Genomic DNA, 27309 nt, shown 5'->3' on the forward strand with positions numbered 1-27309 from the left:
GATAGGCCTGGTAGGTAAGAGAGCTCATTTACTCTGTAAACCCCATATTAGTTGCTACATGCTACCGATATGGGACAAAGTCCCATAACCTTATAATGGCCTCAAATCCAATCTATTGAACCACCATAAGTTCGCTTAACCTAGGCCACCACTTCGAGTTGGATCCTCGTTGGTCACAACTGGCTTAACCCAGGCCATCACTCAGAGTCGGCTTTGCTACCATTGTTATGAAATAAACAAGAGAACTCACCTAAAAGACAAGCCTAGTAGGTAAGAGAGCCCATTTACTCTATAAACCCCACATTAGTTGCCCATACAACCAATGTGGGACAAAGTTCCGTAATCTTATAAAGGTCTTAAATCCACTCTATTACAGGTTGCGTACATCCTACTCCCAAACTTCGCGGCCTAGGTAGGAGCCATTTTAAGGCATTGGGGTAACAAAATGTTATAACAATGAAACATTGTAAGAAGGAAATGCCTTTATAGTATATGAGATATGAAAAAAAATTCAGGAATTAGCAAACTACTTGTAATATACAATAGGGCCACATAAAAAAGATAGTTAATTCTTACTATTAAAATCTCAAACGTATTACATTATAGTGTCACTGGTAAGGCTTGGGTAGTGAACACACCCAGGCCCCTTAATGTGTCCGTCATTTGCTCTAGATACCTAGAATGGTGTCGATTTTGACATCAAAGAGACGATGACCATGAAATTCTCGCAGTTAAGTTCTTGATGTATCAGTGATTAGTGTCGGAAAATAACCCACATATGATCCCACATCGAAGAACTAGAAAGAGGTTGACTAACATATATACTTGATGGGCTACTCCTCCTATTACCAATTGGTTTTAGGATGAAATCTCATCGGGTTTGTGCGCAGTCAACTCTCCCCTTATGTGGGTCTTATCGTGTACAAGCCTAATAACAAATTTACCGATTATTACAACATTATCATGCTTTATAGAAGTATATCCTCAATGTAAAACAAGCAAACCAATGTTTAACAAACAATTACAATCCTGCATACTATTTTGAAGGAACTAATGACACAAAAGTATAGCAAACAAGTAATAGAAAAAGTTGTGATTAATAACTAACATTTAGGCCTGCTCACGAGACGGAATGAGCATCGGCATTTGAGGAAGTCGAGTGCCTTGATCTAGCAGGAGAAGCAGGCTGAGAAGCCCTTTTCTTAACAGAACAAACCGAGACTCTGTCAGGTGTGACACTCGTTTCCCTCTTGGTATCGCCTCCTAATCGTGATCTACACTTTGCAGATTCCGTAGGAGCCATATAACTCGGAACAGTCTGAGAACTCGCTTGGCTCTCATCGTCCCTCACAGATGAGCCCGCCACACTATTCCTCCTCGATTGTTGTTCTGAATGCACACTGACTGCGCTTCTTGCATCGTCATCTTGGCCCCACAGACTCTTCCTTGGACTTGGGGACTTCAGCTTTCGGGCTGTACTAGTTTGCTTTGATGGCGTACTAGAAGTCGACAAGCGCCCTGCAGTGGGACGCAATTGTTTAGGGATCGGTTTTTCGCTGTTGTGGTGTTGGAGATGACGGGCATACGATTTTTTGATCTCGTTCTTGGGCTTTGATGTATTCATTCGAGGGGAATTATCGTTGCTTAAGTCTTTGTCAGGAGTAGTCGCAGTCTCCCACGGTCTAGCAGCTAACCATCGTTCTAACCAGCTCCAGCCCCAGTGTGGATTGTTGACGTCCATGAACAATGTGTGTGCAGACATCGATGAAGCTTTCCACGCTTGCTGTAGAATATATGGTTCATTACTTATTCCGTCATCTTGTTTATGTTAGAGTATATAACATATCATGGGGCTTTAACCATTAGTTTAAGCTTTTGGTTGAGTTGGTTTCTTGACATGGTATCAGAAGTCAGTGACTCAGTGTGACAAGAGGTCACGGGTTAGAATCTCAACCATCCCTCATTTAAAGTGGAATATTTAACACCGGGTATGAGGAAGACTTGTATTGCATCCACACTTTTATCCCAAAGGGCTCTTGTGTGAGGGGGCGTGTTAGAGTATATAACATATATGGACCTTTTAACCATCAGCTTATGTTTTTGGTTGAGTAGGTTCCTTGACAGTTTACACGGTGATGCAATAGCTCAATAAAATCGTAATGTACGTAGGTTACCTGATGAGTGAAAGCATATGCTAGTGTCCTTTCTCTTCTAATCGCGGCTTCATGTCTGCTTTGCATCTTTGCTTCGATCTGTTCCTTCGTCTTTCCGCTGCTATCCCAATTACCCTCACCGTTTTGCTGTGTATTTTTCTGCACATTTTGCCATCACTACAAGTAGAATGAGAAACAAGAACCAAGATATTATGTAAGCCTTAAATCAGTATCACATGATTCGCTAATCTCCTGACAAATCGCGAACCAGAAAATGCGAATTATGTTACACTGCCTTAAATATGTGAAAATTAATGTGAAGGATTTACCCACTTGTGATTTCTCTAGCTCCATGGCTTGCTCTTTTGCATATTTCTGTTGAATTTGTTTTTGATGAGCTAGATTCTCCTCGGCCATCTTTAGTCTTCTCTCGCGTACTTGGGTCTGCATGCGTGCTAACGCTTGCATCGATTTTAGAGTATTTGCTGTCTGGCGTTGTATCGCTTGTCCTTGCATCATTGTCTTCAGCCTCATCAACCCTCGCAAAGCACGCAATGTTCTTCTTGCCTATAAAAAGTTCAAAAGAACGAGTAGTTTTCGAATTAGAACACACCCATCTCACACACTTGGCATACAACGAACAACCTCTTAATGGGTCGAAAACAATCTCCGTCATTACAAGACTAAGGCTGTATATATCGAACCCGGTGTCATATGATTCGCTAATCTCCTGACAAATCATGAATCAAAAAAAGCAAATTATAGCCGGTTTTGGGCTATTGTTAGGCAAACTTAAGCGAATTATGTTACACTGATCGCACCCTCTAAACCCAGACTAGGTAAGACCCGTAAGAGCTTAAATGGAAGTCACTTAATGAATTGAAAAGGGCGAGTAGGGGAGTACCATATATCCTCGAAAAGCAGTTTGAATCTTAAGGGAAGCGATTTCCTCTTGGGACTTGCCAGGAGCAGGAGGAGCAGTGGCAGTCAAACGAACGACTTCTGCAGCAGCCTGTGCAGCAGCAACAGCAGCCTCGGCTGCCTTAGCAGTCGCGAGTGCCACATGGTAGGCATGTTTGGTCTGTTCTGTTTCGGATGTGCTCGATTTTGGAGGTTCTGTCGGGGGAGGATGAACCACTACAGGAGCCGCGACTGGCTGAGTTGACACGGTTGTAGGAGCAGATTCTGATGGTGTTGTGCTAGTACCTGATCTTCTTTTCTTCCTAAACCATTTCTTTTTGGATCTTCCAGATTCCTGAAAAAGGAATCGAATCAGTTTTCACTTCAGTTGGTAACATGAAATGAGGACCCGACAAAGCCGGAGCAAAAATTAACAAATTCTTAGAAGCCCTTTGCAATTTTAAAAATTGTGATATTTTTCTAACAACTAATTATCTTTAAACACTTAACATAAACTACGTAATTTAATATTAAGTCCTCCAATTTTTTAGAGCCTTGTGAGGTCGAACATGTTGAACATGCTCAGAATCTCTGAGAGTGAAGAAGTTACTTATGGTGGGTTGAACATTTATCTCTGCATGTATACTGGACCAACCTAGTTGCCATTTTTTGTGTTATATAATACTACCTCCTATTCATCTAAAATGTCCCATTTACTTTATGCACTCTATCCAATGCACTTATTCGATCCTTAATATATTGAGTTATGTATAATTAAAAATTATAAAAAGTTGATATTAACAATCTTTACATCAAAACGAATCAAGTAAGATCCCACATGACTATGTTTTAACTTATAGATTAATAATAAAATGCAATTTAAGAGTGATAGATGAATAGTGTCCCAAAAGTAAATGAAACATTTTAGATGAATAAGAGATAGTACATAATTTATTATTAATAGGGGCTATAATCAAATGATCACAATCATGACCCAGGTAGGTCCGTGACTAAATTCTCCCCCTTGCAGTAATAAGGGTTGATAAATTGGCTTATGTATTAGTAGTTAGTAATTAGCTAATAAACTTCGACATTTTATTTATTTACCCCAATGCTGTTAAACGGTTGCTGTCTAGGTGGAGTTGACCTTTCGGAGGTCAGATGTACGCAACATGACTTTGTTAGTAATAACCAAGACATTTTTTTGATGGGCCTTTAGTAAAAATATCTCTACAATTTCAAGTAGCTAAAAAAAGCGCATAATTAATGAATCATTTCAAAGTAGTTCATTATAATCCAAAATCAAACCTGGTTGTTCTTCTCCTTTGCATCAGGGTGGAGGGCTTTTTTCATTGCTGAAAACCAATTTCCTTTCCTACCCATCTCTTTGTTTGTTGATGAAATCAAACTCCTGGTTTTGGATCCATGATCAAGTTTGATAAATTAGTACACTTAATTCTTAATCATAAACTTCTACAATATTTCATTGCCCAATGTCATTAATTGGCTCCTACCTAGGGTGAGATTTGGGGGTCATATGTACGCAACCTGACCCTTGTTATACACTTATTAGTGATAATAAAAAAATTGTTTCCTATTGACCCTTATAGTAAACATCATCTGCAACTTCACATAAACAAAAAGTGCATATAATTCAATAAGTCATGTTAGTATAGTAAATGTCGCAGCATATTTTTTTTTTGCCTAATTTTTTCTATGACCTTTATGTTGCGTAATTAAAAACCGCAGCATATGTTGCGTGGTAGATAACTTTTTTTTACTAATTATCAAAAACCAAAAAATTATAAATCTTTGACTCTGGAATTATAAACTAATGATGCAATATATACAAGAACTTCCTATGATCATATTATCCTTCAAAAATATACATATCAAAAACTCTATTATCATATAATTCTCAAAACTATATAAAAGAACCTCCTATGCATGACCAAATTAACAACTATGTATTGAACCAATTCGTCTATTATTTTTCTTTGTTATATCTCAAATAATTCAAATTTTAATAGTTTTTTAATTAAATGACTCCCACCATATCTTAGGCAGATTCAGATCTAAATTTTCTGTTGCATCAATGATCATTAAAAAGATTTTAAAAAACTTCCTATGATGATAACGGTCGATTCTCACCACCCAAACAAAATATTAATTTGTCTTTCTGTATAAGAAATTCTACAGTCTTACTCTGATAAAATTATAAAAAAAAAATAAATTACCTTAAATTACATAGCCAAAAATCTTTTGAGCAACCCATGAACACAACTTAATTAAAATCAAAATCAAAAACCCGGTTGAACATCAAAATAAAAAAACAGAACACAACATGAAGAATTACTAAAATAAAATAAAAATAGCAGAAAATAAAACAAATGGAAATGAATAAATAGAAAGAAGAGAAAATTAAATGAATTACCAGGTTTTACAAGTCTTAAGAGTTATTGATGATGATATTATGTAAAAGGGAGAAAAAACACAAAGAATTGAAGAATTCAAAGATGAAAATGTTGAATGTTCATGTTTTTATTCAGAGAATGTTTGATTTTGATCATATTGATAATGAAAGGTTGTGGGAGGCAAATAACAGTTATTAAGTAGTTGTTACTTAGTCTAGTCCCACTAATATATGCTTGACCCCACCTTCTATTTAAAAATTAAAAAAAATATAGTTGAAATAATGTCAAAAATAATAAATGGGAATTATAAACATTTTTAGTAATAAAAAGGGACGAGTCCGACTTTCCAATCAAATCCATGTAAAATTTATATTAACTATACCAATCCGTTTTATATAACTCTGTCTCAGTGTGAGACGACCGCAAAATAAGAAGTCTATTAGCTAAAAGTTTCTATTATCATGTTATTTAATCCAAATATAAAGTGTGTCTTAGTCTTACGATGAGACTGCCTCTTATAAGAATTTATGTAAGTTTAAAAGGCACCTATCCAGTTTATTAAACATCCCTAATTGCCATTAATGAAAAGGAAAGTCAACTGATTTGAGACTATAAGTCATTTGAAATGGCCTTTATCAAACTTATGACAATGATTTTTGAAAAATACACTAATAACAATGAATTTTAACAAATGGCTAATATTTTTTGGGGATTATAGAATCGAGTGGAGAAAGGAAAAGGTTATGTGAGAAATAAACCAAAAATTTTATCAGATAATATAATAATCAATCCAGTTGAAATAAAATTCGATTCTATATTGTTGTTTGACTTCTTACTATATGCGCAATTTTGTGATAATTTTCTGTATTACAAATGTGTAATCAAACCAAGCTAGAATTATTAAAACATTATCAAAATCAATTTTGATAAAATATGGTTTTGATAAAACAAATAATAGTTATAAGTTAGTTGAGTTACTTAAGACAAAAATAGCTAAAATGAAAAGACAACTCGAGTCCACATTATTTATAAAATGAAGTAGTTGTTATTATTACTTATTAAGCTATATTATTATTATTATTATTATTATTATTATTATTATTATTATTATTGTTGTTGTTATTATTATTATTATTATATTTTTATAATACAATATACATGCAAATCACTTGCTCTTTGTATAATAATAATAATAATAATAATAATAATAATAATAATAATTATTATTATTATTATTATTATTATTATTATTATTATTATTATTATTGTAATTAGTAACTTTGGGCTTGATGAGTATAAGTACGAAATATTGAAATAGATAAGATTATTTATTAAAAAAAAGCACATAATAAGACACATATGAACTTATTTCTGTTTATAAGCGCCTAATTTTCAAACCTGAGCCCTAGGCGTGGAGGCTCTTATAAATGAAAATTAGTTTATTTATTTTGTGTCTTATTATGTAATTTTTTTTATAAATAATCTTATCTATTTCAAAATTTTTATGAGTATTGAATCAGACTTAAACATCAATAAGACAATAAGGCAAGCTACACTATGGGTCACATAATTATAATAATGTCACCTAAATATGTCACTATAGGCTACATATATATCATATAACACTATTGTCCAAAACAAGCACCTAATTGGGTTGACCCAATGATCGTTTGCTTTTTTTAAAGTAATCACTTACAATTTTATAGTGGTGATTTATATAGTATCTAATTCATCATAACCTCAAAGTGAACAATTTAAAAAATAGGCTAATTATATGGGTCTGTCTCATAGTGAGACAGTCTCAACAAAACACTTGAAAAATGTATAAAACTTAATATAATGAAAATATGCATTAATAAGAATCAGACAAAATCTCTTATTGAAATAGCCCTTAAATTAACTGTTTAATTAATAGTATTTATTAAGTTAATTTGGATATTAAATTTTAAGTATGTTATTTTATTGGGACTCAAAATAATATTTTATTATTTAAGGATATCAGTCGTATTTAATTTGGGATCGAAGTAAGTAATACAAAGAAAACTTAACGTAATTGAAAATAGCTGAAAATGATACATGAGTCATTTAGAGGATATGCCAATCTATTTACTAAACCACCTCTTCATAAACTTCAATATTCATCATCAGGAATAATCATCCTTTACTTCCTCTTGCCGAGAACTAAAATTACTCCTACTTCATAGAGATATCATCACCATCTTATGGAATCACGATTTCTACTCCAAAACACACCAAAATTCAGAATTCAACTCTAATTGCTTTGATTATCAAAAGCCCTAAGTTATTAGAAGCAAATTGATTAAGTATCATCAAGTTCCAATCATCACTAAGGTTAGGGTTTATATCAATTCAAATGTAAAATTTGGGTTAATTGAAGAAACGAGAACTAGGATTCATCTATCAAGATCAAATTGGGGATTTTGTGACTCAAATTAAAGTTCAAGATTGAAAGTTGGAAGGTTCTTCAATGGTGATTAAAGATTGTGTTGAAGTTAGCTAGTTCATCCATGTCTTTTGAAGCTTACATGTTTGTTCTTCAATGGTGATTGAAGTAACCCACAAACTTTTCTATTAAAGTACTAATTGAAATGTTTTAAAGTAGTTTAGTATTTGTGGATTCAATTTGGGTCTTTGATTCAAATTTAAGTATCAACTTAAATTTAAGATGAGTATATAAATTCAATTAGTAATTCGGTTGTTTTTAGTGTTGATTAGTATTGGTTGATTGGGTTATTTGATTTCTAGTATAAAATTTAGTATTTTGGATATTGAAATTTCTGTTCAGAAATTGAGCGTTCTTTTTTGGCCATTTACGGGTCAGTTATGATTATTTTTGAATTCTGGTGTCGTATAAAATTTGTAGAGCTCCAAGTCGCGGTCGCGTGGGCACTTGAATCTCCCCAAAATGAGTTCGTATGAGGGAGTTATGAACAAAATACTAACATGTGTCCTGAAATGGTATTAATACATGATTTATAAAGTGGGATTAGAAGCTATGAAATAAATTGGGTATTCTTTTAATCAAATGTTTAAGGTTATTTATTGGGTATTTGGGATCAATTTAGGGTTATTATTCTTTCTTTATTGATTGGTATTGTTGAGTTATGGTTCTTAATTGATTATTATGGGTATTGGTTCAAGTATCAAATTTAGGAACATAAGTATCAATTGGGCATTTGATTAGTTGATATTATTTGGATAGGATATAAGTTGGATATTGGGTTTTAAGATTGGTGTAAAATTAGTTAAACTCCATTGCTAGTAACTAAAGTTCTTATATGTTGATGGTTGATGATGAATTGATTTATATTTTAAGTAATGATTGTTGATTTTAAAGAAAATCAAGTGAATTCTTGTTTTGTTTTATAATAAAATATTTGACATTGAAAAAATTCCGTTTTTGGGAATTGGCAACGGATATTTATATCCGAATTATTGTGAAAACCCATAGCTTGGTAATAGGTAATGGTTATTCGGATCGGTCTCGAGCCCCCGATCCCGTTTCGTTCTTGCAAGAACCGTATTTTCGGTGATGACGATCACCCGTGTTTTCAGGATTTAGATCAAGCCTGCTTCCTGACGCTCCATATATTCCCACGTTTTTAAGTGTTGTTATATCATTGTTTTAATATGAGATTTGAATAAATACGTTTGGTATATAAAGTTTTGTTTGTTTCGCAAATGAAATCATATGTTTCATTTGTCGTATTATTTCGCTATTGACTTGTAAAGTAATAGATATACATTAATGTTTGGTATACCAAACAGTCTTTTAAAAGAGTTTAGGTTTTGATAAATTAATGTTTTATGAGGAGATACCAAATGAGCGAAAGATTAAGTTGGAGATGTTTGTTAATGACTTGTATATAAATGTAATAGTTTGTTGGATTACTCAACAATTCAATTGTTAACAATCTTTGATGGGGCCTATCCCTTACGGGAGATAGATCCTTTTTCAGGTTCACTCAGCTGTGGAGACGATGCCTACATGTATTATGTGTTACGTGCGAGGCGAGGACTTATTTTTGAAATACATTTTGTAAATTAGATATTTGAAAATTAAATTCTAATAATTTCATAATGTTTTTGTAAATAGTATTACTTAATTATGTAAAAAGTTTTAAACACTCTGATATTGGTTTGCTGTGGCTAACAAGCCACAGGTCGGATTCAGCGCCTGACTTCTATAAGTCTTCCGCTGTGATTTGTAGACAGTATTATTATACTGTTTATGCTGGTTTGGGTGTACTAGGTAAAAAAAAAAGAATAAATTTTATAAAAAATAAATTAACATTTGCTCAATCCACTAAAAGTTAACTCAATTATTGTTTATTTTTGAATAAACCCACCTATTTGGTATAATTATTAAAACAAACAAATAATATTTATTTCTAATTGTTGACTTAACTTTGAAGATTGTTATAAACAATAGGTCTGTTTATTTGGCAAAAACAATTTGTTATTTGAAACGGTCACAAAAAGAGACGTGTACTCATATAAACTTTTTGTTTGAAGTCGTCTCACCTAAGGATAGTCTCTCACAAGATTCAAGAATAACTCTTTAGCAAATAAACCTAATATATGAGTTTAATTAAAAATAAATAATAAATTGATTTATCTTCGTCTAACATTGGTTTATTATTAAGAACGTTGGTTTATTATTAACAATTCAGTTACTTTTGTGAGACACCGTCTCTTAAAGAGACAACCTTAAATAAGAAGCCCACATTTTTATTTTCATTTTAATTTGTATTAATTGGGCTATTTAGCCCATTTATTTAATGCGTCTCTCAGAGTGACTGTCTCTTACAACAATTTGTATTAATAGTTTTTCAACGCCTCTCAAGAGAGATCGTCTTTATAAGAGACGAATCTCCAAGCCCAGGCCCAATAATTAAAACAAGAAAAAAAATTTAAAACTGACGTGCACAGTTGAGCCTTTTTAGAGTTGGTGTTATAACTTATTGAAGTTGGTGTTATAACCTATTAAAGTTGGTATTATAACCTATTAAAATTAATATTAGAGTTGGTGTTATAACCTATTAAAATTGGTATTATAACCTATTTGGAAATACCAACTTTAATAAGTTATAATACCAATTCTATCAGGTTATAATACCAATTTTAATAAGTTATAACACCAACTACAAATAGGATTATACAGTGCACATTATTCTGAAAGTTTTTTCTAAGTAATAATGAGCCGACCGATTTAAAATGCGTTTCTTATAAAAACCGTGTCAAAGTAAGAATTTGCGATAATTTTTTAGTATCGTTCTTCTTGTTCCCCAAGGCAGCAGCCCTAGCGTGAGCTTATCGTCACCGACTTACCGTCTTAATTCGTCTCCTATAAATTCTTAATGTCGGCGTGTTCTTAATCGGCGTCGTCCATAAAAATCGGTTTCTTCAGAACTTCGCAAAATTCAGTTGCGAAATAGAGAAAGATTGGGGAAAGTAATTCACCCATTTTTATGTCCGCCTATAATTCATCGAATTCTGAACAATCATCCGATATGGTATACCTTCTCCTTCTTCTATTTCTCAATGAATCTTCACTTTTCAACTTTCTGTCTTTTGTGTTACAATCCTTTCGATTACTTGTTTATGTTAGGGTTTTATTTTGTTCTGATTGAAGTAGTTATGAGATTTTGGGGAGGAAATTTTAAGTGTCTAAACTGTATGGTTTTTTTCGTTGATTGAAGAGTCACCTTGAAATTTGTTGTATGGGTGTTTGATATGAAAGTTTTTGTAATTGGGTGAAGTTAATTTGTTGCTCAACTTAGGTGGTGTTTGGTGTAGATGAAAACATTGGAATTACAATGGAAAACTTGTGCAAAAGAATGTTTCTTCTCCGAAAATTATAGGATACTAAATGTCCACCGCCCTTCCCTCCCCAACACTTTCATTTTTTCTCGAGCACTTTATTTGGATTGAAGGAATTGGATGGAAAAGAAAAGAAGAAATCTCAAGGGGTTCAATTTCCTTTGTTCGATAACAAATTTGGAGGGGAGGGATTCGGAAGGATGGTATTTTGAAGAGTTTAGTTCCCTTAATTTTGTCAATGATAAAATCTATCCACAACTACAAGTGAAAAGATTTTGAAGGAAAACTAATTCTAAATTGCATTTTACGTTGGAAGTTTTTTATGTGAAACTGTTTGCCATAGAATACGTTTTTCGACAAACGAAACACCCCCTAGAAATTTTATAGTGTTATCTTGTCAATCTTCTAGAATATAGTTATTATGAACGGAATACTGAAAAGAACATCTCTTGATATCAATTGTATTTTGAGCAGCATGTAAAATGGTTGGTATGGTTAGTTTGTCTTTTTGATTTCAGCTTATTATCGTTGGAGTGCAGGAGAGAATTGTATAACAGATGATGATCAATTGTGTGGCATTTCCTGATTAGATTCATGTAATTCACATGTAGTTTTATACGGTTGTTGTCTCTAGATGCTTATACCTAACATTATTGTTTCCGACTTTCAATAGGCTGCTCCACTTGTAGCTGGACTTTGTGTAGCTGCAACGGCTCTAGCGGGCAGATACGGAATTCAAGCCTGGCAAGCGTTTAAGGCAAGACCTCCTAGACCTAGAATGCGTAGATTCTATGAAGGTGGTTTTCAGCCAACTATGACGAGGCGTGAAGCTGCTCTCATTCTTGGTGTCAGGTACTTTGACAATGTCTTAATTATAGGAATGTAATTCTTGTTTTGTTTTTCTTGAATACTGCTGGCCACAAAATTTTGGTTTTAGTTTACATTTGTTTTAGACTTGGGGTGTTTTCGTGCTTGGAGCTTAACATTGTATCTGTATGAACCAAGACTAGACCATTGTCTTAATACTTTTCATGTTTCTTTGAATTAGTTGAACTTGTGCAGTAAGTAGACCATTGTAGACTTGTTGTGTAGTGATCGTCTATTATGCAATTGGGGTGTGTTATTAAGGTTTAAAGTTAGAAATCTGTAAGAAGGTGTATCACTAAGGTTTAAGTTTGAATCATAATGTCATTACTTTATCCTACCCATGTTCAATGGTCATTTAGCAGTTAATACCTTTAATGGATAAAGGAATGTGGAGTCTGTGCACTGTTAACGTCTGTTCTTAAATTGTCTTTGAACTTGACCTTTGTTCTCGAGTGATCCATGTACCATACCCAGCAAGAAGGGATTTTCAAGCACCCTGATTTAACGCCCTTGACTTGAAGTAGCCGATCATGGATCAAGAAACAGTGGTATTTGTTCAACTTGACTTTGAATTTTCGAGGATGGATGCCATCTCCTTATCTTCTGTTTGCTTCGCCTTTTTGTGTTTAGAACAAACGTCAATCGAAATGTCAGGTGTGACCATACTAATGTGCGGTATCGTATTGTGACAGGGAAAGTACAGTTATAGAAAAAGTAAGAGAAGCACACAGAAAGGTGATGATTGCAAACCACCCAGATGCAGGGGGCAGCCATTACTTGGCTTCAAAAATCAATGAAGCTAAAGATGTGATGCTCGGAAAAACGAAGAACAGCGGATCTGCTTTTTAAATTCGCTTCACCCTTCCTCACCCTTATAGAGAGATTTTGGAGAACCTGGCATTGGAAGGTGATCCGGGATCCTGCATCGTATTTATAGAAGTCAATGTTCGGTTATAGCTGTCGATTGGATTGGATGATTGGCTACATTGTTCCTTGGATATTGCTCTACCTGCTCTCATCTCAATAAATAGGACTATAATTCATTGTTAAATTATTTTGTACAATCTATTATTGACTATTGAGTATTGATAATGCTATTAGCTCCCATGCTGATACACAATATTGGAAGGTGATGGTTTTCTGTACTTAGTTCTTATGGTTTTTTGTTTTCTGTTTTTTGGAATTAAAAATCAAAAATAGATAACCTGAATGAGTGGTTTTCTCTTTTTTTTGTCAGGTTTTAAAAATCATAATGCGATTATTAATTTAATTAATTTTTACTCCCTCCGATCCTTTAATTTAGTCCCATTTCCTTGGGCACGCATATTAAGGATTGTGTGGGGTCCATGTAAAAGGTGATAGTTGGGTATTTTTAAGTAAGGGTATTTAAGGGTTTACGGGGATAAATTCGTAATTACGTGTGTGAACTAAGGGTATTTAAGTAAAAAAGGATTGCCAAAAATAGAATTGGGACTAATTTAAAGGTTTTGCCAAATAAGGAAATGAGACTAAATTAAAAGATCGGAGGGAGTATTTATTATTATAAGATGTATATTACATGACTTTTAAATATAAAATAAAAAAAATTACTTGAAATAATCCAACATATTCATGATTTTTCTATAATAATTTTATCTACTGATTAACCATAAATAATTTCAATTTTACAAGGTTTTCCTATAATAATAGTTCCTCTACTTTTTTTTCCTTTACTACTAATTTAGCGAAATATATACCACTTTATTGTCATTCCCCTTACTTTCTTAAACTTTATGCCAAATAAAATGAGACAAAATCAAAAGAAATATAGATGTTGGTTCAAATATCAAAAACTGCATATTGATTAAAATATGTATTTATTATTTTAAAAGGTTTCAATTTATTTATAAGATAAAATTTCAAATCCCATATAAAAATAACCAAATATATAAAATGATTAATTTAGTTTCTCTATTTCTTTTTGTTTGTTTAGAATAGATGAATAAAATGAGCAAAAGGGGCTTATGCTTGTGGATGTTTGACACATGGAATTTGATAAATGTGACATGTGTAGTTATAATCTAAAACGTGGCACTAAACTTTAAAACAGTTTTTAAGTATTTACCCAAAAATATTTAAACAATTTTTTGAAAAAAGAATCATCAAAATTGAAAATATAAAATTAGAACGATAAGAAAAATGGGATCAGAGACGTTTGTGGAAGTTATACTTGCAATTCTGCTACCTCCTGTTGGTGTTTTTCTTCGTTATGGTTGCGGGGTACGATCTACCCACTCTATTTTTATCATTTTATCCATCTTTTTATTTTATTTATTGTTCAATTTTACTAATTCACAATTTATTTATGCGTAACATTTTCTTTTATTTATAGGTAATACTCCCTCTTATTCACCTCAAGAATCCCATTTAATCTTTTACGAATTTTAAAAAGAGTCAAAAAATAAGTATGGGTAATAGAGGGTATAATTAAAAATAGAATAAAGTAACTAAGGACATAAAAGTCAAAAACCCATACCAATCATAAATCATAAAAGGAAATGGGATATATAAGCTGAATAAGAGGGAGTAGTATATAATCTTACTGACATATGTCAAATACAAATAATGCATTTAAACAAGTTATATAGTTCTAAGAATATAAATTTATTTTTTTTGAATAAATATAAATTTTTATATCTAAATAAATTGGTGGATGAAAATGAGGTGTTCAATCAATAGTGTTTTGTTTTAGGAGTATCTAACAATTCAGAATATATTTTCTAAACCCTAACAAAATTATTATTCTGTAGAATTAAAAGCATGAATAATTTATTTATTTTTAACAGTTAAACATTAACAGTTACTATTTCGTGATTAACAACAGTTATAATATAATTAGAAAAATAAAAAGATATTTTCAAAGATATTTTATACGGTGAGTCAGTTTAATTAGGGGTCTTAATATAGTATATTTAAGTTTAAAATATTTTAATTTTTGAAATTACACTTTACCTTAAAAAAAAAAAAATTGTCAATTTTTTAGCCGCTTCTAGTAACAAACTATAATTTGTGGTTTTTCATAATTTGTATTTATGAAATTAGGTATTGATCTATAATTGCTAATTGTAAACAAATATAATTTGTGTAATTTGTGGTTTTTCATAATTTGTATTTTTATGAAATTAGGTATGGAAACTGTAATTGCTAATTGTAAATAAATTTTGCAGGTTGAATTCTGGATTTGTTTACTATTGACGATATTGGGTTATATTCCGGGAATAATATATGCTTTGTATGTGCTTGTTGCTTAAAAAAATATGTAACTTTTTTATTTTCTATTGTAACCCAAACCTTTTGTTATTCTATATAATTTAATATTATGTCTATGCTTACTCTTTTTTTGTGTTTTTTAATATATTTTTTGTTTTCTAGTTTCTTTTTTTACTTTTTAAATCTCAAGTTTCTTATTTTATTTGTCCAATCTGATTATCTTTAACAAATTCGATCTTATATGGTCAAGAAAAATTATGGATCTTAATACTTCCTCCGAATCAATTTAGTTGTCCTATTTTCTTATTTGGCAAAGTCTTTTTAGTTGTCCTATTTTTATTTTTGTCAATCTTTTTTACCTAAATATCCTTAGTTCACACAAGTAATTACGAATATACCCCCATAGAATTTACTTACCCAACTACTCTTCACTACTTACCCTTTAGTACTTACCCTTTTTAATGGATCCTACACCATCCTTAATAATCGTGCCTAAGCAAATGACACATCTAAATTGATTCGGAAGGAGTATTAAATAATGTTGTATTTGTTAGGGGTGTGAAGATATAAAGTTGTTAGAAAAATATCATAAATTTTAAAATTGTTATATAAAATACCAATTGTTTTTTCGATAAAATTTTATGTTATTGTAGATAAAATTTTAAAATTAGTTTTGTTACTCTTATCTTATTCTAATTACATCTTTTTGGTTTGACAATTTTAACAAGAGAGGGTGAAAATGTTATCAAATTAGAAAATGAGAAATTTGATGTGAACATGACAACAGGCAACATGGAAATTGCACATCTAATTATCGTTGGTTTTGAATATTGATTATTCACTCGAATAATAAAATTTTACCAAACTTTATAAACACGAGCAGGTTTGATCACGACTCAGAAAAAAGTCACTGTTATTGCTAAAAACAAACAACTGAAAAAAATGACAAGTTTTTTATGAGATCGTCCCATTGTGAGTAGGTCCATACAAGCAGTCTAAATTATAAAAAAATTAAAAACATCTAAATTATTTTATTAGGCCAGTTCATATTAAGACATCTCACGACGTGTCAGTCTTAATAAAGAATTTGTACAATAACTATTTCCCTTGTTTATTTTTGACATGTTCTTTATCCTAATTTGTTTATGTTTTCTAATATCTCTCATAATTATTTTTTTCATAAAAGAAATTATAAAATAGAGAAAGATTAAGAGAAGAGATAAATTAAAAATGAAACAAATATATATATATATATATATATATATATATATATATATATATATATATATATATATATATATATATATATATATATATATATATATATATATATATATATATATATATATATATATATATATATATATATATATATATATATATATATATATATATATATATATATATATATACCTGCACGAACAAACTTGGGAAATCATATTTATTGTAAAAGGAATCTCATACTTTTAAATAAAAATAGTTATAATTAAAGATTATTTTTTTATTGTTGGTAACATTAAACAAAATTATACTTTACTTTTTTACTAGATATTCTCTCATTCACTATTATTAACAGCAAAAAAAATCCAAACCTCAAATGCGGACAAGAGGACACATGTTTTGAAAATTAGTTTGTGCTGAGCTTATTTTTTTCACAGATTCTTGTATGAGACGGTTTCACCATGATATATGCCTCATACTTGGGTTAAATAGCCCAAAAATAAAAAATTTTAGCTTATAGACTTCTTGTTTTGAGACACTTCTCACCGTGACCGTGAGACGGTCTCATACAAGACGAACTGTATTTTATTTATTAAAAATTACTTATTTTTAAATTTTTTCTTGAAGGAATGGGCTTCTATTATAGTCTCATTAAAGAGAGGCCCAAAGACTAATGTGGACCCAAAGTTGGTGACCCAAACTTACGACAGTTCAAAGCTAAAAACTCTGTTTTATATAAATCTCTTCACTCTCATCCTCCTCCCCCTGCTCCTCCTCCTACCAAAAATTAGGGTTTTAAAAATTGGCCGGAGAGGGAGAGATCCTTAGAACCCCCACCATCTTCGTAGCTTCAAGCATCTCTATTTTCATCAATCATGGGGTACATTTCTGAATCAACTTTCATGTTAATATCACTATAGTTGTATTGATGATTTCTGTTAATCGTTTCAAATTTTTTTCCTTTATTTATTTGAATGATTGTTTCATGTGTTTCGATCGGTGGTTTGATTTTGAAGGTTTAGAATAATGAGATGTTCGATTTGGTTTTTTTGGTGGTGATTGGATGAGAATTCGCTTTGGGTGTTAATTAGGTTGGATTGTTATGTTTGTAATACATTTAGTTAAATCGTTTAAGGAAATATTGCCAATTGCTTTGGCATTATCATTATACTCCTTCCTGCATATTCCTTTTCTCATCCGGATTTTGCTACAGAGTTTCTATATCAAAATGAAGCAAAATTATTGAGAAGAATGGCAGAGTTTTATGGTGAACAATGGGGAAATTTGAGCTTTATTTCTGATTTTAACTAGTTTTTCCATTAATACCTTTTTTGATTTGAGACGTAGGGACATGGGGAGTAAATTTTGAACTTTTGAATTCCCATATGGTAATTCAAAGAGTATTTTGATGACTTTTAACCACTTCCCAGTGTTAAGAAATTCTGCAACTAAAATGATTTCAGCAATACACTCAACTTGGCGGGAGTAGTTTTTTTATTGAAGTACTTGATGATCTTATTTAGGTTTTGGGGCTGTTTAATTGGTTAGTTACCTGATTTTGGAGTTATCAATGTATGTATCATAGTGCAAAATATTGGCTGCAACACTGTACAACATTTGGAAGATAACCACACTAATGGTTATCGTGACAATTGGGAACTCATGATTAATTATGGTGAAAGTGGTTTTGCAATGTTCCTGCAACCTTGCATTTGATGTTGCACCATGTCATTTAAAACTGTTGTTCAGTGATGTGGTTGTTTAACTTTAGAGTTGTCCAACGAACGTTCTATTGGATTACATGATAGTCTAATATTTGATGCTTTATATGCTTATCAGGAAGACACGTGGTATGGGAGCTGCCCGCAAGCTCAAGTCCCACCGTAGAAGGCAAAGGTGGTCTGACTTACAATACAAGAAGTCTCACCTTGGAAATGAATGGAAGAAGCCATTTGCTGGCTCTTCACATGCTAAGGGAATTGTCCTGGAGAAGATGTAAGGGCATTATACTAGAGGATCATACTGCATTATGCTATGCTTTGTATATCAGTTGATCCTATTATGTTGTAGTTTTCTGATAATTAACCTTCTGCTCGTTTGCAGCGGTATTGAAGCTAAACAGCCAAACTCTGCTATCCGTAAGTGTGCTAGAGTTCAATTGATCAAGAATGGGAAAAAGATTGCTGCTTTTGTGCCCAATGATGGTTGTTTGAACTTCATTGAAGAGAATGTAAGTAATGTCTGAAAATGTTTTGAACACCGTCTGTTTACATTAAGGCAAAAGTTTGTTACTTGACATTCGGTGGTGCAACTAATGTAGGATGAAGTTTTGATTGCTGGATTTGGACGAAGAGGTCATGCTGTCGGAGATATTCCCGGAGTTCGTTTTAAGGTTGTGAAGGTTGCAGGAGTATCATTGCTTGCCTTGTTTAAGGAGAAGAAGGAAAAGCCAAGGTCTTAGGTTTGAGAAATATGTTTAGGGCACTTTGAGAAATAGTAGTGGAAACTGTTGTCAAGCTGTTTTTTGTGAACTTTGTTTTCATTTACATCAACTCATGTAGTGATTATGCAACCAATTTCTATTATGATAGTTTTTACACAAATTCTTGTCTAATTTAGTAAGCCCAATATTATTATTTAGTTTAATTAAACTTTAATGGGATGGCCTTAGAGACGTCTCTGACGGTCTCTCGTGAGAGACGGTTTATCTGATAGACACATTAGATATATGGGTTAAATAGCCTATTAATATAAATTAAAGAGAAATAAGAATGTGTGTTTTTTGTTTTGAGGTCATCTCTTTGAGAGACGGTCTCTCATAAGAGTAGATGTTTAACAAATATTCTAAGTAACTTTGGCTCAAAACCAACTTTCAAAATATACCCTCTCCTGTTCATTTTACTTTGTCACTTTTCATAAATTTTTTTAATTTGTATTTTATTTTTAATCTATAAGTAAAATATAGTGAAGTTGGGTTTTTTTTATTCGTCTCAATGTAAAGATTATTAATATGAACTTCTTTTAATTTTTGATTAAGCATAATTAGAGATATTAAGAGTTAAAATGTTACTTCGAAAAATGTGAAAAAGTAAATGGGACAAGTAAAGTGAATAAAAGGGAGTATGTCTCTAGTTTTGAAGTTGAGGTTTGAGTTTGTCGGGGAGAATTGGGCAAAAGTAAAAAATAATAAAAATTATGTATTTATTTGTTTGCCATTAGTAACAACAAACAAGAAAATATATAATTACTTCCTTCGTTTTTTTTTTGTTTATTTATTTTAAGTTTTTCCACTTTAGGAGAAAGAAAATAAATTTGATTTTTGAAGTATATATTAAAAATAAAACATATTCATATGTGATCTTGTTAGATTTGTCATGATGTAAAGTATTTTAATATATAATTTTTACAGTTTTTTATGATGCATATTTAGAGATTTTAAGGATCTCAAAGCATGCAAAAAGTAAAGTGGACAAACAAAAAGGAACGGATGAAATATTTTATTTTTAATAAATAAAAACTAATTAAAAAAACTTATATATTCAACCATACACATAGAAAAGGAATTAGTTGCATAGATTTTATATTATTTTTCTTCTCTTAACTTATTTTATTCAATAATTTATTTAGTTAGTTTATCCTATATTTTATTTTATAACTATTTTATTCACTTAAGAAAGGTCAAAAATCAAAACAAAATATTTATTTCTTCAGCTTCTAAAACAGAATTATTAGCACGAGCACTCAATTAACTACATTAGAATTGGAAGAATCACAACTTCGAAAAAAAAAACTTTCTTAACAATAAACCTCAAAAAAAAAAACTCCAACAAAACCCTTCACGGCTTCACCCAATTCCAAATGTATAAACATAAAATTACACCATAAACATGAATATTCTTCCAAAAGAATACCCAAATTCATCATCAAAACAAATACTATAAATTACCCAAAAGATGATATAAATCAAAATCAAACATAAAAAATGATAGCAAAGGAGCATACGAATCAATAAGGTGAAGAACAGAACTATCAGCTGAAAAAAAGGCAGTCAGCTCCTTTTACCAAAAATTCCTAATCAATTACAGTGATTTGTAACAAAATCAAAAAAGATAAATTAAAATAACAAAATTCTCACCCTATCAAATCCTACCACACAAGAGTGATTTATTAACCTCATATAAACGTTTTTACTAAAACCTTCTCCTTCTTTTACGTAGTTCAATAACATCTATTTTAGAAACATCGACAATAAAATTATGAGATATATATATATATATATATATATATATATATATATATATATATATATATATATATATATATATATATATATATATATATATATATATATATATATATATATATATCGAAGATTAAATACATACCTTAAAAATTATGCAAAAATCAAAGAGTACAAGAGACCTTGACTAGCCAAGAGCTCCTTAGCACCGTAACAACACATATTATTGTAATAAATCAATGTAATGGTACAGCTTGCATTCTATTTTTTTCCTAATTAATTAGAGCAGCCAAGTGCAAGTCATGGGAACAATGAACAAAAAGGAGTACTGTAACTCTTAATACGCAGGCTATCCACAATGAGAAATCTTGGAAGTGAAATGAGTAGCAAGGACTTGCTATAAGCAATTCAAAACCATGTATAACATGAAGGTGTTCATAAGGTGTTACACTACGATTTTATGGGTACCGGCTTCTGGAAGGCCCTCACCACAGGCATCCCATCACCACCATCGTTTCCAACCCTCCATGATCGATCTTTCTTTCTCTGTGTCTTTTTGTGGAGTTTGTGTGGTGCTTTAGTAGGCTTTTTCTTCGCATTTGCCTTCTCTGTCGCTAATCCATTTGAAAGATCAAACGTCTGAAGATCATTCATTACAGCCTCAAGATCAGGCTCATTTTCAGCATCAATAGATACTTCTTCGATCTCGGAGGTATCGGATTCATCTATGTCGGACAAGTCGAAATTAGCAGCAGTAATTTCGTAATTCTCTTTGCTCTCCTCGTTTGACATTCCAGGAGGTAACTCAAAGTGAGGAAGCCTCCCATCAATGTAATCTTTCAAGATTATACGGGAAGCCCGAGTTTCATCGGGCAACCCACTAGAAGCTGTATAACCCCGAGATGCACAATAAGCTCTCAAAAGCTCAGCAGCTAGAGGAGGTCGAGATTGAGGCTCATATGGCTTTGGTTTCGGCAAAGTGATCTTGTATACTTCTTCAATCAAGTGCCTTGGAACTTTATCTGCAACTACCTGTACAGCCTCTCGGTGGGAAGTCATCCGATCTATCGGCAAAACCCCACATGCAATCATCTCATATCTCGAGCAAGTAAAAGATGGGAAAACAAGTCCAGGGCAATCACATAAGGTAAGCTTATCAGATATAATCAGCGTCTGAAAATGCTTTGTCTTTCCAGGAGTGTTGGTAACACCCGCACGCTTTGCTCCGACCAAAGCATTAATGGTTGAACTCTTTCCCACATTGGGGTAACCGACAAACCCCACAGTTACACTGTTTGATGCTGCATATGATCCAGTACTTCTAACTTGGGAGTGAGAATCTGAGAAACTTGTAGCTTCAGAGTCTGATTTCCTCAATCTCATTATCTCCTCGGCCTCAGATTGTAGGCGGGACAGCAATTCATCCCTGCCATATATTTTTGTATCATCTTCGGGTTCTTGTGCTTGCATATGCTCCGATACATTAAGCTTCTTCCCTTCAAGAGCTGCAGAAGCAGCTTTAGCCGACCAAAATACAAACAGAATTCCCTGATCGTGGAAGTAATTTGCCCATTTCTGCCTGTACATTATAATGACCAATTAATAGTTAGACACGGACACACAATGAAGGGGATGGAAAAAAAGGTCAACAATTTCATGAGGTTTATACCTAATAGTATAAGGCAAAAGGTCGGCCTTGTTAATAAGAAGCATCGTTCGTTTATGCTCATCAACCTCTTGCACGTACACCTACATAAGAATTCCGAGAAAACAAATGATCAAATATGATGGTCAGCAATTATCATCAAGTAAATAGGCATGGCAAGTTCTTCACATCAGTACTAGCTAGTCTACAAGCAAAACTAAAAGAAGAAAAAATGTATAATACCTCGAGGTCTGGACAACGGTAGAACAAAGGGTTTCTAGCATCAACAACCATGACAAGCTGCAGAGTTTTAAATATACGTATAGTCAGAGTTAAATACATGCCATTTTATAGAGAAATAAATATGTTAATTTACCAAGAAACCATTAATTTTTTATCATAAAGAAAGAAAATCCTAACATGAATTTCGACTAGCCTTATCTTAAATCTAAATTTTTTTCCAATGCAAGATTTGACATAGGATACGAAAATTTCCAAATGCTTACCAGATCACTGCGCTCAACCACTCGCCAAAGCTGCCTCCATATATCCAAATTCTTCTCAAATGGAGTAAGGACAAGCTTTTCATTCTCCTCAAGTCTAAAACAAAATTATTTCCACAAGAAAACTTAGTTGTTCCATTAATTCTAATAAAAGTACGTAGCAAGATAAGAGTTGATGACGAAATATGTTACATAATATTGAGTTGAACACCAAAACTCTATCTACTGATGTTAAACCCTCGACATCCTTTGTTGATATTTGTGAAAATAAACCAAACTAATAATACTACCTCCAGTTTTAGTAGAAAACAATTTGGCTTTTGGCACTATTATAATATACTACACTTTGAGCACATATTTAAATTAATACAAAATAGCAAGATTCGTCTTAAACTCTCAATTCATGTTTTTTAATAACAAATTTTTGTTTTTACTGATTATAATAAAGTTTTGCACTGGAATACATGGAAGTCATATGTTTCAACCACAAAAAGTAGAGGGAACAATAATCTACGCCAGGCTAAAAATGCTTGATTTTCATTGACATCAAATTTATTTTCTTAGTTACAGACTTCTAGAAGAGACATAAAAACAACAAAAAAAAAGGCTCAACTTACTTGGCAAGGCTTCTTCGCCAGGCTAAAAAGGCTTGATTTTCATTGACATCAAGCTCATCTACTGTCATCCCAACATTCCACGGCGGCCTGCAAAGGAAAAGACAAGTCAATTTATTCAACTCAATAATGAAATAGGGTCGTATTAAGCTCAAAAAGTAATTGCCTTCGAGGAACACGAAGGCTTGCAGCATGTTGTGCCTCCTCGTACTTCTGTTGCTGCCTCCTTTGATCAGATGTCAAGAAAACAGAGCTTGAACTCGGGTCCCTGTCCAAGTAATGAAGAGCATGATCAATTTTTATCAGTTAAAAACGTCAGAGTAACAGTTGAACTAACGACATATTACATGTTTGCAACTAGTACAATATGGTAGGACAACATAAATGCATTTCGGAGATAGTACCAAAGAAAATATCAAAATTCAAAGCACTGGTGATTGTTAAATATGTGAACACTCCTGATCATGAAAACTAACTTTCACAAGGCTACAATGCCAGGATTAGCAGCGCTAATCAATTCACTGACTCTTAGTAGCAAGAGCAATATATGTCTATAAAAGTCCATTATTCATGCATTATAGATGAAAGTCTACTTTGGCATAAAAGTACGGATAAAATGAAATTTGTACTCGGTGTCGATGGATTTTTCCTTATGATTGTTCAAGACAATACATCTACACTAGCAAAGGTGTATTCTTCATCAAATTCCATTAACACATTATTTATTAACACTTTACAAACCATCTCAAATTCTCAACTATAACACAGAGGAAAACATCTAAAGAACCAGCGCTCAGATAAGACATATAAGGTAGTACCGTACCAGAATTCATCAGTCAATTTGAAGTGGTAATATCGAGCAAGAGCAACATCACAAGCCAATAAAAATATCACATCTAAAACCCCATAGCTCTAAACCATTCTTAGCTAGGATAATCTACTTAACAAGAAAATAATCATATCAATATTATATATGTATTCAACTTCCAGTCCATGTTCTTCATCACTATCTCACATTATAAATGTAAATGGTTTGTCTGATTAATGTAAAATCTATTCATTGTTCCTTCCCTCCTAATACATAATATAATTTTGAAACACAAGACCCAACAATTTCTCATTAAACCTAAAAGTCTACAATAATGCACTTTAAAACCCTATATTTCAATAGTCAATACAATTACAAAAAGACAATGATAAAATAACCGGTACATCAGTGGTATTAAAAACAAATAAAACATCCGAATCTCACTAAATAAGCATATTAATCAAGTTGTACCCAATAAACAACATCAAAATCCCAATTTTTTTTTGGGAATCTACCGAAGATAGAGAACATGGTGACGATAGTAAGAATAATACTTCTAGTAAATGAAAATCCCAATTCAACAACGAAAAAAACCCTTCTTTACTATAAACCCTTAATAAAACTCCAACAAAAAAATCTATCACTCGATTCCAAAGGTATAAACTTAAAATTATCAATACCATCAAAACCAAGAACAAATTCATGAACATAAATCTTCATAACCTTCAAAAGAATACTCAAATTCATCATTAAAAATATAAAATAACCCCAAAAATGATATAAATAAAAATCAAAACATTAAAAATAATAGAAAAAGGATCATACGCATCAATTAAAAGGTGAGGAATTGGATTATCAGCAGAATAAAGGCGGTCAGCTTCTTCTGCTTGTTCAATTACGGCATCTATATCGGAAACATCGGTAACAGAAATTAGAGCTTTCTTGTTATGCGTTTTGTAGAAACGCCCTTTGTCTTTTGATTGTTGCACCATTTGATTATGGTGCTTCACCAAGGCTCTTCCTAACCCAGTTTTTTCTCTTTTACTCATGGTTTTTCCTTACTGATTGTAATTGGTAAATTTTTTAGAATTTTTTGTTGTTTGAATCTTAATTCTCCAGAAGTAGGCAGAGACGGATCAGCACTGGCACCTGCGCCAATTTAAAAAAAAAATAAGCACAAGTAATCCACGACTAAGATGATGTACATTTTAACACCTACTACCTAGGCTTAATCTGAAAATTAAATCAAATTTTTTACTTTGCCGTTGATGAGCAAATAAACATTAGTAATTCAAGAGGAAGAAGATATTGAAGCGTTTTCTATTTCTCAGAAAAGAATAAAATTAATGAAAACCCTTCTAAATTAGACTGAAAATAAACGAAGAGACTGAAAATTGAATAAACAAAATGATCAAAAATATGAATAAAAGAAAATCTAAAACAATAAGAATGAAAAAACAATATCAAGATAAAAAAATAAGAAGAAAAACGATACAACTACTCTGAGAACGAGAACAATCTAACAAAAAACAAAAAATACGAACAAAAAAACAAATCCAATAACAACAAAAATTCAGAAGAAAATCTCGAAAAAATCAAAATAAAAACATACCGTGATTTCGTGAGGAGTGAGGCGTGAAGATTGATGAAGCAAAGTGAGATGAGATTGAAAAATGAAAGAAGACATCAAATGAAGAAGTGAGGAAGTAGACGCAGAAAATTACGAATGAAAAAGAGGAAACGGTGGGTTTGTTAGCAACTTGCCGATAAGTAAGTAGGGTTTGAACTTTAAACCCTTACAAATAAAAATCAAATTCCCCTTATATTAATGGTTCCAGCTTTTATGAACAGACGCACTACTTATGCAAACTATTTGAAAATTAACCATTATTTCAAAAGAAATATTTAACGTAAATTTAGCCTAAATTAATTTTTAAAATAATGTCTGGATATGTTTGTTGTTAGTTACAATGAATGAAGAAGAACTAGTAAATATAAAAAGTAAAAAAAATATATATTCACATGTATGTAGTAAGTAACAAAGAACAAGTGCATACATATTTTTTTTAAAAAAATTTCATTTTTACTTAAATTTTATTTTATTATTTTTTTCTTCCTTTAACATTAATAATTAATGAGTCTTAAACAAATTACTTTTTCAACAATTTAGACGCATAAAAGGAAATTAGTTTAATTTTATTTAATTTTATTAACTCAAGAAAAGTAAAAAGTAAAAAATTGTTTATTCAACAATTTAGGTGTATATAAGGGAATTATTAGTTAGTTAGTTCATTTAAGGAAGGTCAAAAACTAAAATAACAAATTTATTTATTCAACACTTTAGGCAAAAGGAATTATTTAGTAAATTACTCCACAAAACTTCATATATAGTGTTTAGTGTTCATGGTCCCAAAATTGTTATAGAAAGTTCATATAATAATATAATTAAGATTAATTCAACACAATTTACTTCAATAATATTAGGAGTATTTCTTATACATTGGAAAAGGATTACAACATAACATCGGTAGATAACTAATACTCCCTCTCTTTCAAATTTATGGGCGGACTTGAGCGAGTAGCGAATTGGATAGTACCTAAAAATTCTACCCGCGGGTTTAAATGTTCAAAAACCTGCCAGCATTTGCGGGCATATTTTTTTGTCGCTACCCGCCCATTTTTAAAGTGGGGGGACCCGCGGGAAGGCAGGTAGTTCTTATATAAAAATTAAAAATATAAAATATATTATAAAGTTAAGTTTTAATAACAATTAAAATACAATACATTGACTAAAACACGCTAAATATATATAAAGTCTCAAAATACTCAAATTACATGAATATTGAATATA

General features: G+C 31.7%; 5 protein-coding genes across 7 annotated transcripts; 3 read left to right on the forward strand and 2 right to left on the reverse strand.

The window, feature by feature from the left end:
- Positions 1–495: 495 nt before the first annotated feature.
- LOC130827639 (protein IQ-DOMAIN 3) lies at positions 496–5631 on the reverse strand. Of its 3 annotated transcripts, none has more exons than XM_057693416.1 (6): positions 5291–5421; positions 4362–4464; positions 3058–3408; positions 2487–2720; positions 2175–2312; positions 496–1783 (listed from the first exon to the last, which is right to left on the reverse strand). In XM_057693416.1, the coding sequence occupies exons 1-6, from the start codon at positions 5326–5328 to the stop codon at positions 1121–1123; spliced, it is 1527 nt and encodes a 508-aa protein (XP_057549399.1). In that variant the 5' UTR covers positions 5329–5421; the 3' UTR covers positions 496–1120. The 3 variants fall into 3 exon arrangements, with proteins under 3 accessions (XP_057549399.1, XP_057549400.1, XP_057549401.1); XM_057693417.1 differs by lacking the exon at positions 5291–5421 and adding an exon at positions 4568–5271 and having other exon boundaries at positions 497–1783; XM_057693418.1 differs by lacking the exon at positions 5291–5421 and adding an exon at positions 5488–5631 and having other exon boundaries at positions 501–1783.
- Positions 5632–10748: 5117 nt separating this feature from the next.
- Positions 10749–13406, forward strand: LOC130827642 (mitochondrial import inner membrane translocase subunit TIM14-1). Its single transcript, XM_057693419.1, has 3 exons — positions 10749–11004; positions 11985–12163; positions 12871–13406. Exons 1-3 carry the CDS (start codon positions 10960–10962, stop codon positions 13025–13027), a joined length of 381 nt encoding a protein of 126 aa, XP_057549402.1. The 5' UTR covers positions 10749–10959; the 3' UTR covers positions 13028–13406.
- Positions 13407–14356: 950 nt separating this feature from the next.
- LOC130827643 (low temperature-induced protein lt101.2) lies at positions 14357–15468 on the forward strand. Its single transcript, XM_057693420.1, has 2 exons — positions 14357–14437; positions 15385–15468. The coding sequence occupies exons 1-2, from the start codon at positions 14357–14359 to the stop codon at positions 15466–15468; spliced, it is 165 nt and encodes a 54-aa protein (XP_057549403.1).
- Positions 15469–17373: 1905 nt separating this feature from the next.
- LOC130827644 (40S ribosomal protein S23-like) lies at positions 17374–19262 on the forward strand. The gene is made up of 4 exons (XM_057693421.1): positions 17374–17528; positions 18488–18643; positions 18752–18878; positions 18969–19262. The coding sequence occupies exons 1-4, from the start codon at positions 17524–17526 to the stop codon at positions 19107–19109; spliced, it is 429 nt and encodes a 142-aa protein (XP_057549404.1). The 5' UTR covers positions 17374–17523; the 3' UTR covers positions 19110–19262.
- A 1832-nt stretch (positions 19263–21094) lies between these two features.
- Positions 21095–26272, reverse strand: LOC130827645 (GTPase LSG1-2-like). The gene is made up of 8 exons (XM_057693423.1): positions 26071–26272; positions 25284–25607; positions 23817–23918; positions 23654–23740; positions 23040–23133; positions 22777–22833; positions 22558–22637; positions 21095–22467 (listed from the first exon to the last, which is right to left on the reverse strand). The coding sequence occupies exons 2-8, from the start codon at positions 25505–25507 to the stop codon at positions 21339–21341; spliced, it is 1773 nt and encodes a 590-aa protein (XP_057549406.1). The 5' UTR covers positions 25508–25607; positions 26071–26272; the 3' UTR covers positions 21095–21338.
- Between the last annotated feature and the right edge of the window lie 1037 nt (positions 26273–27309).

The sequence above is a fragment of the Amaranthus tricolor genome, chromosome 11 (assembly GCF_026212465.1).
Source record: "Amaranthus tricolor cultivar Red isolate AtriRed21 chromosome 11, ASM2621246v1, whole genome shotgun sequence".
NCBI classification, from domain to species: Eukaryota; Viridiplantae; Streptophyta; class Magnoliopsida; order Caryophyllales; family Amaranthaceae; genus Amaranthus; species Amaranthus tricolor.

Bases quoted from the DNA above. Each gene is read 5' to 3' on its own strand.
- LOC130827639 (XM_057693416.1), bottom strand. From the start codon at position 5,328: ATGGGTTGCTCAAAAGATTTTTGGCTATGTAATTTAAG. The intron at 2,721-3,057 runs GTACTCCCCTAC...AACTTTTTATAG, and splicing joins CTGCTTTTCGAGGATATATG to GCAAGAAGAACATTGCGTGC. The intron at 2,313-2,486 runs GTGGGTAAATCC...CAAAATGTGCAG, and splicing joins TGGAGCTAGAGAAATCACAA to AAAAATACACAGCAAAACGG.
- LOC130827642 (XM_057693419.1), top strand. From the start codon at position 10,960: ATGTCCGCCTATAATTCATCGAATTCTGAACAATCATCCGATATG. The intron at 11,005-11,984 runs GTATACCTTCTC...GACTTTCAATAG, and splicing joins CTGAACAATCATCCGATATG to GCTGCTCCACTTGTAGCTGG. The intron at 12,164-12,870 runs GTACTTTGACAA...GTATTGTGACAG, and splicing joins GCTCTCATTCTTGGTGTCAG to GGAAAGTACAGTTATAGAAA.
- LOC130827643 (XM_057693420.1), top strand. From the start codon at position 14,357: ATGGGATCAGAGACGTTTGTGGAAGTTATACTTGCAATTCTGCTACCT. The intron at 14,438-15,384 runs GTACGATCTACC...TAAATTTTGCAG, and splicing joins TTCTTCGTTATGGTTGCGGG to GTTGAATTCTGGATTTGTTT.
- LOC130827644 (XM_057693421.1), top strand. The intron at 18,644-18,751 runs GTAAGGGCATTA...GCTCGTTTGCAG, and splicing joins GGAATTGTCCTGGAGAAGAT to CGGTATTGAAGCTAAACAGC. The intron at 18,879-18,968 runs GTAAGTAATGTC...CAACTAATGTAG, and splicing joins TGAACTTCATTGAAGAGAAT to GATGAAGTTTTGATTGCTGG.
- LOC130827645 (XM_057693423.1), bottom strand. From the start codon at position 25,507: ATGAGTAAAAGAGAAAAAACTGGGTTAGGAAGAGCCTTGGTGAAGCAC. The intron at 23,741-23,816 runs GCAATTACTTTT...TTTCCTTTGCAG, and splicing joins AGCCTTCGTGTTCCTCGAAG to GCCGCCGTGGAATGTTGGGA. The intron at 22,834-23,039 runs GTAAGCATTTGG...AAAACTCTGCAG, and splicing joins TGGTTGAGCGCAGTGATCTG to CTTGTCATGGTTGTTGATGC.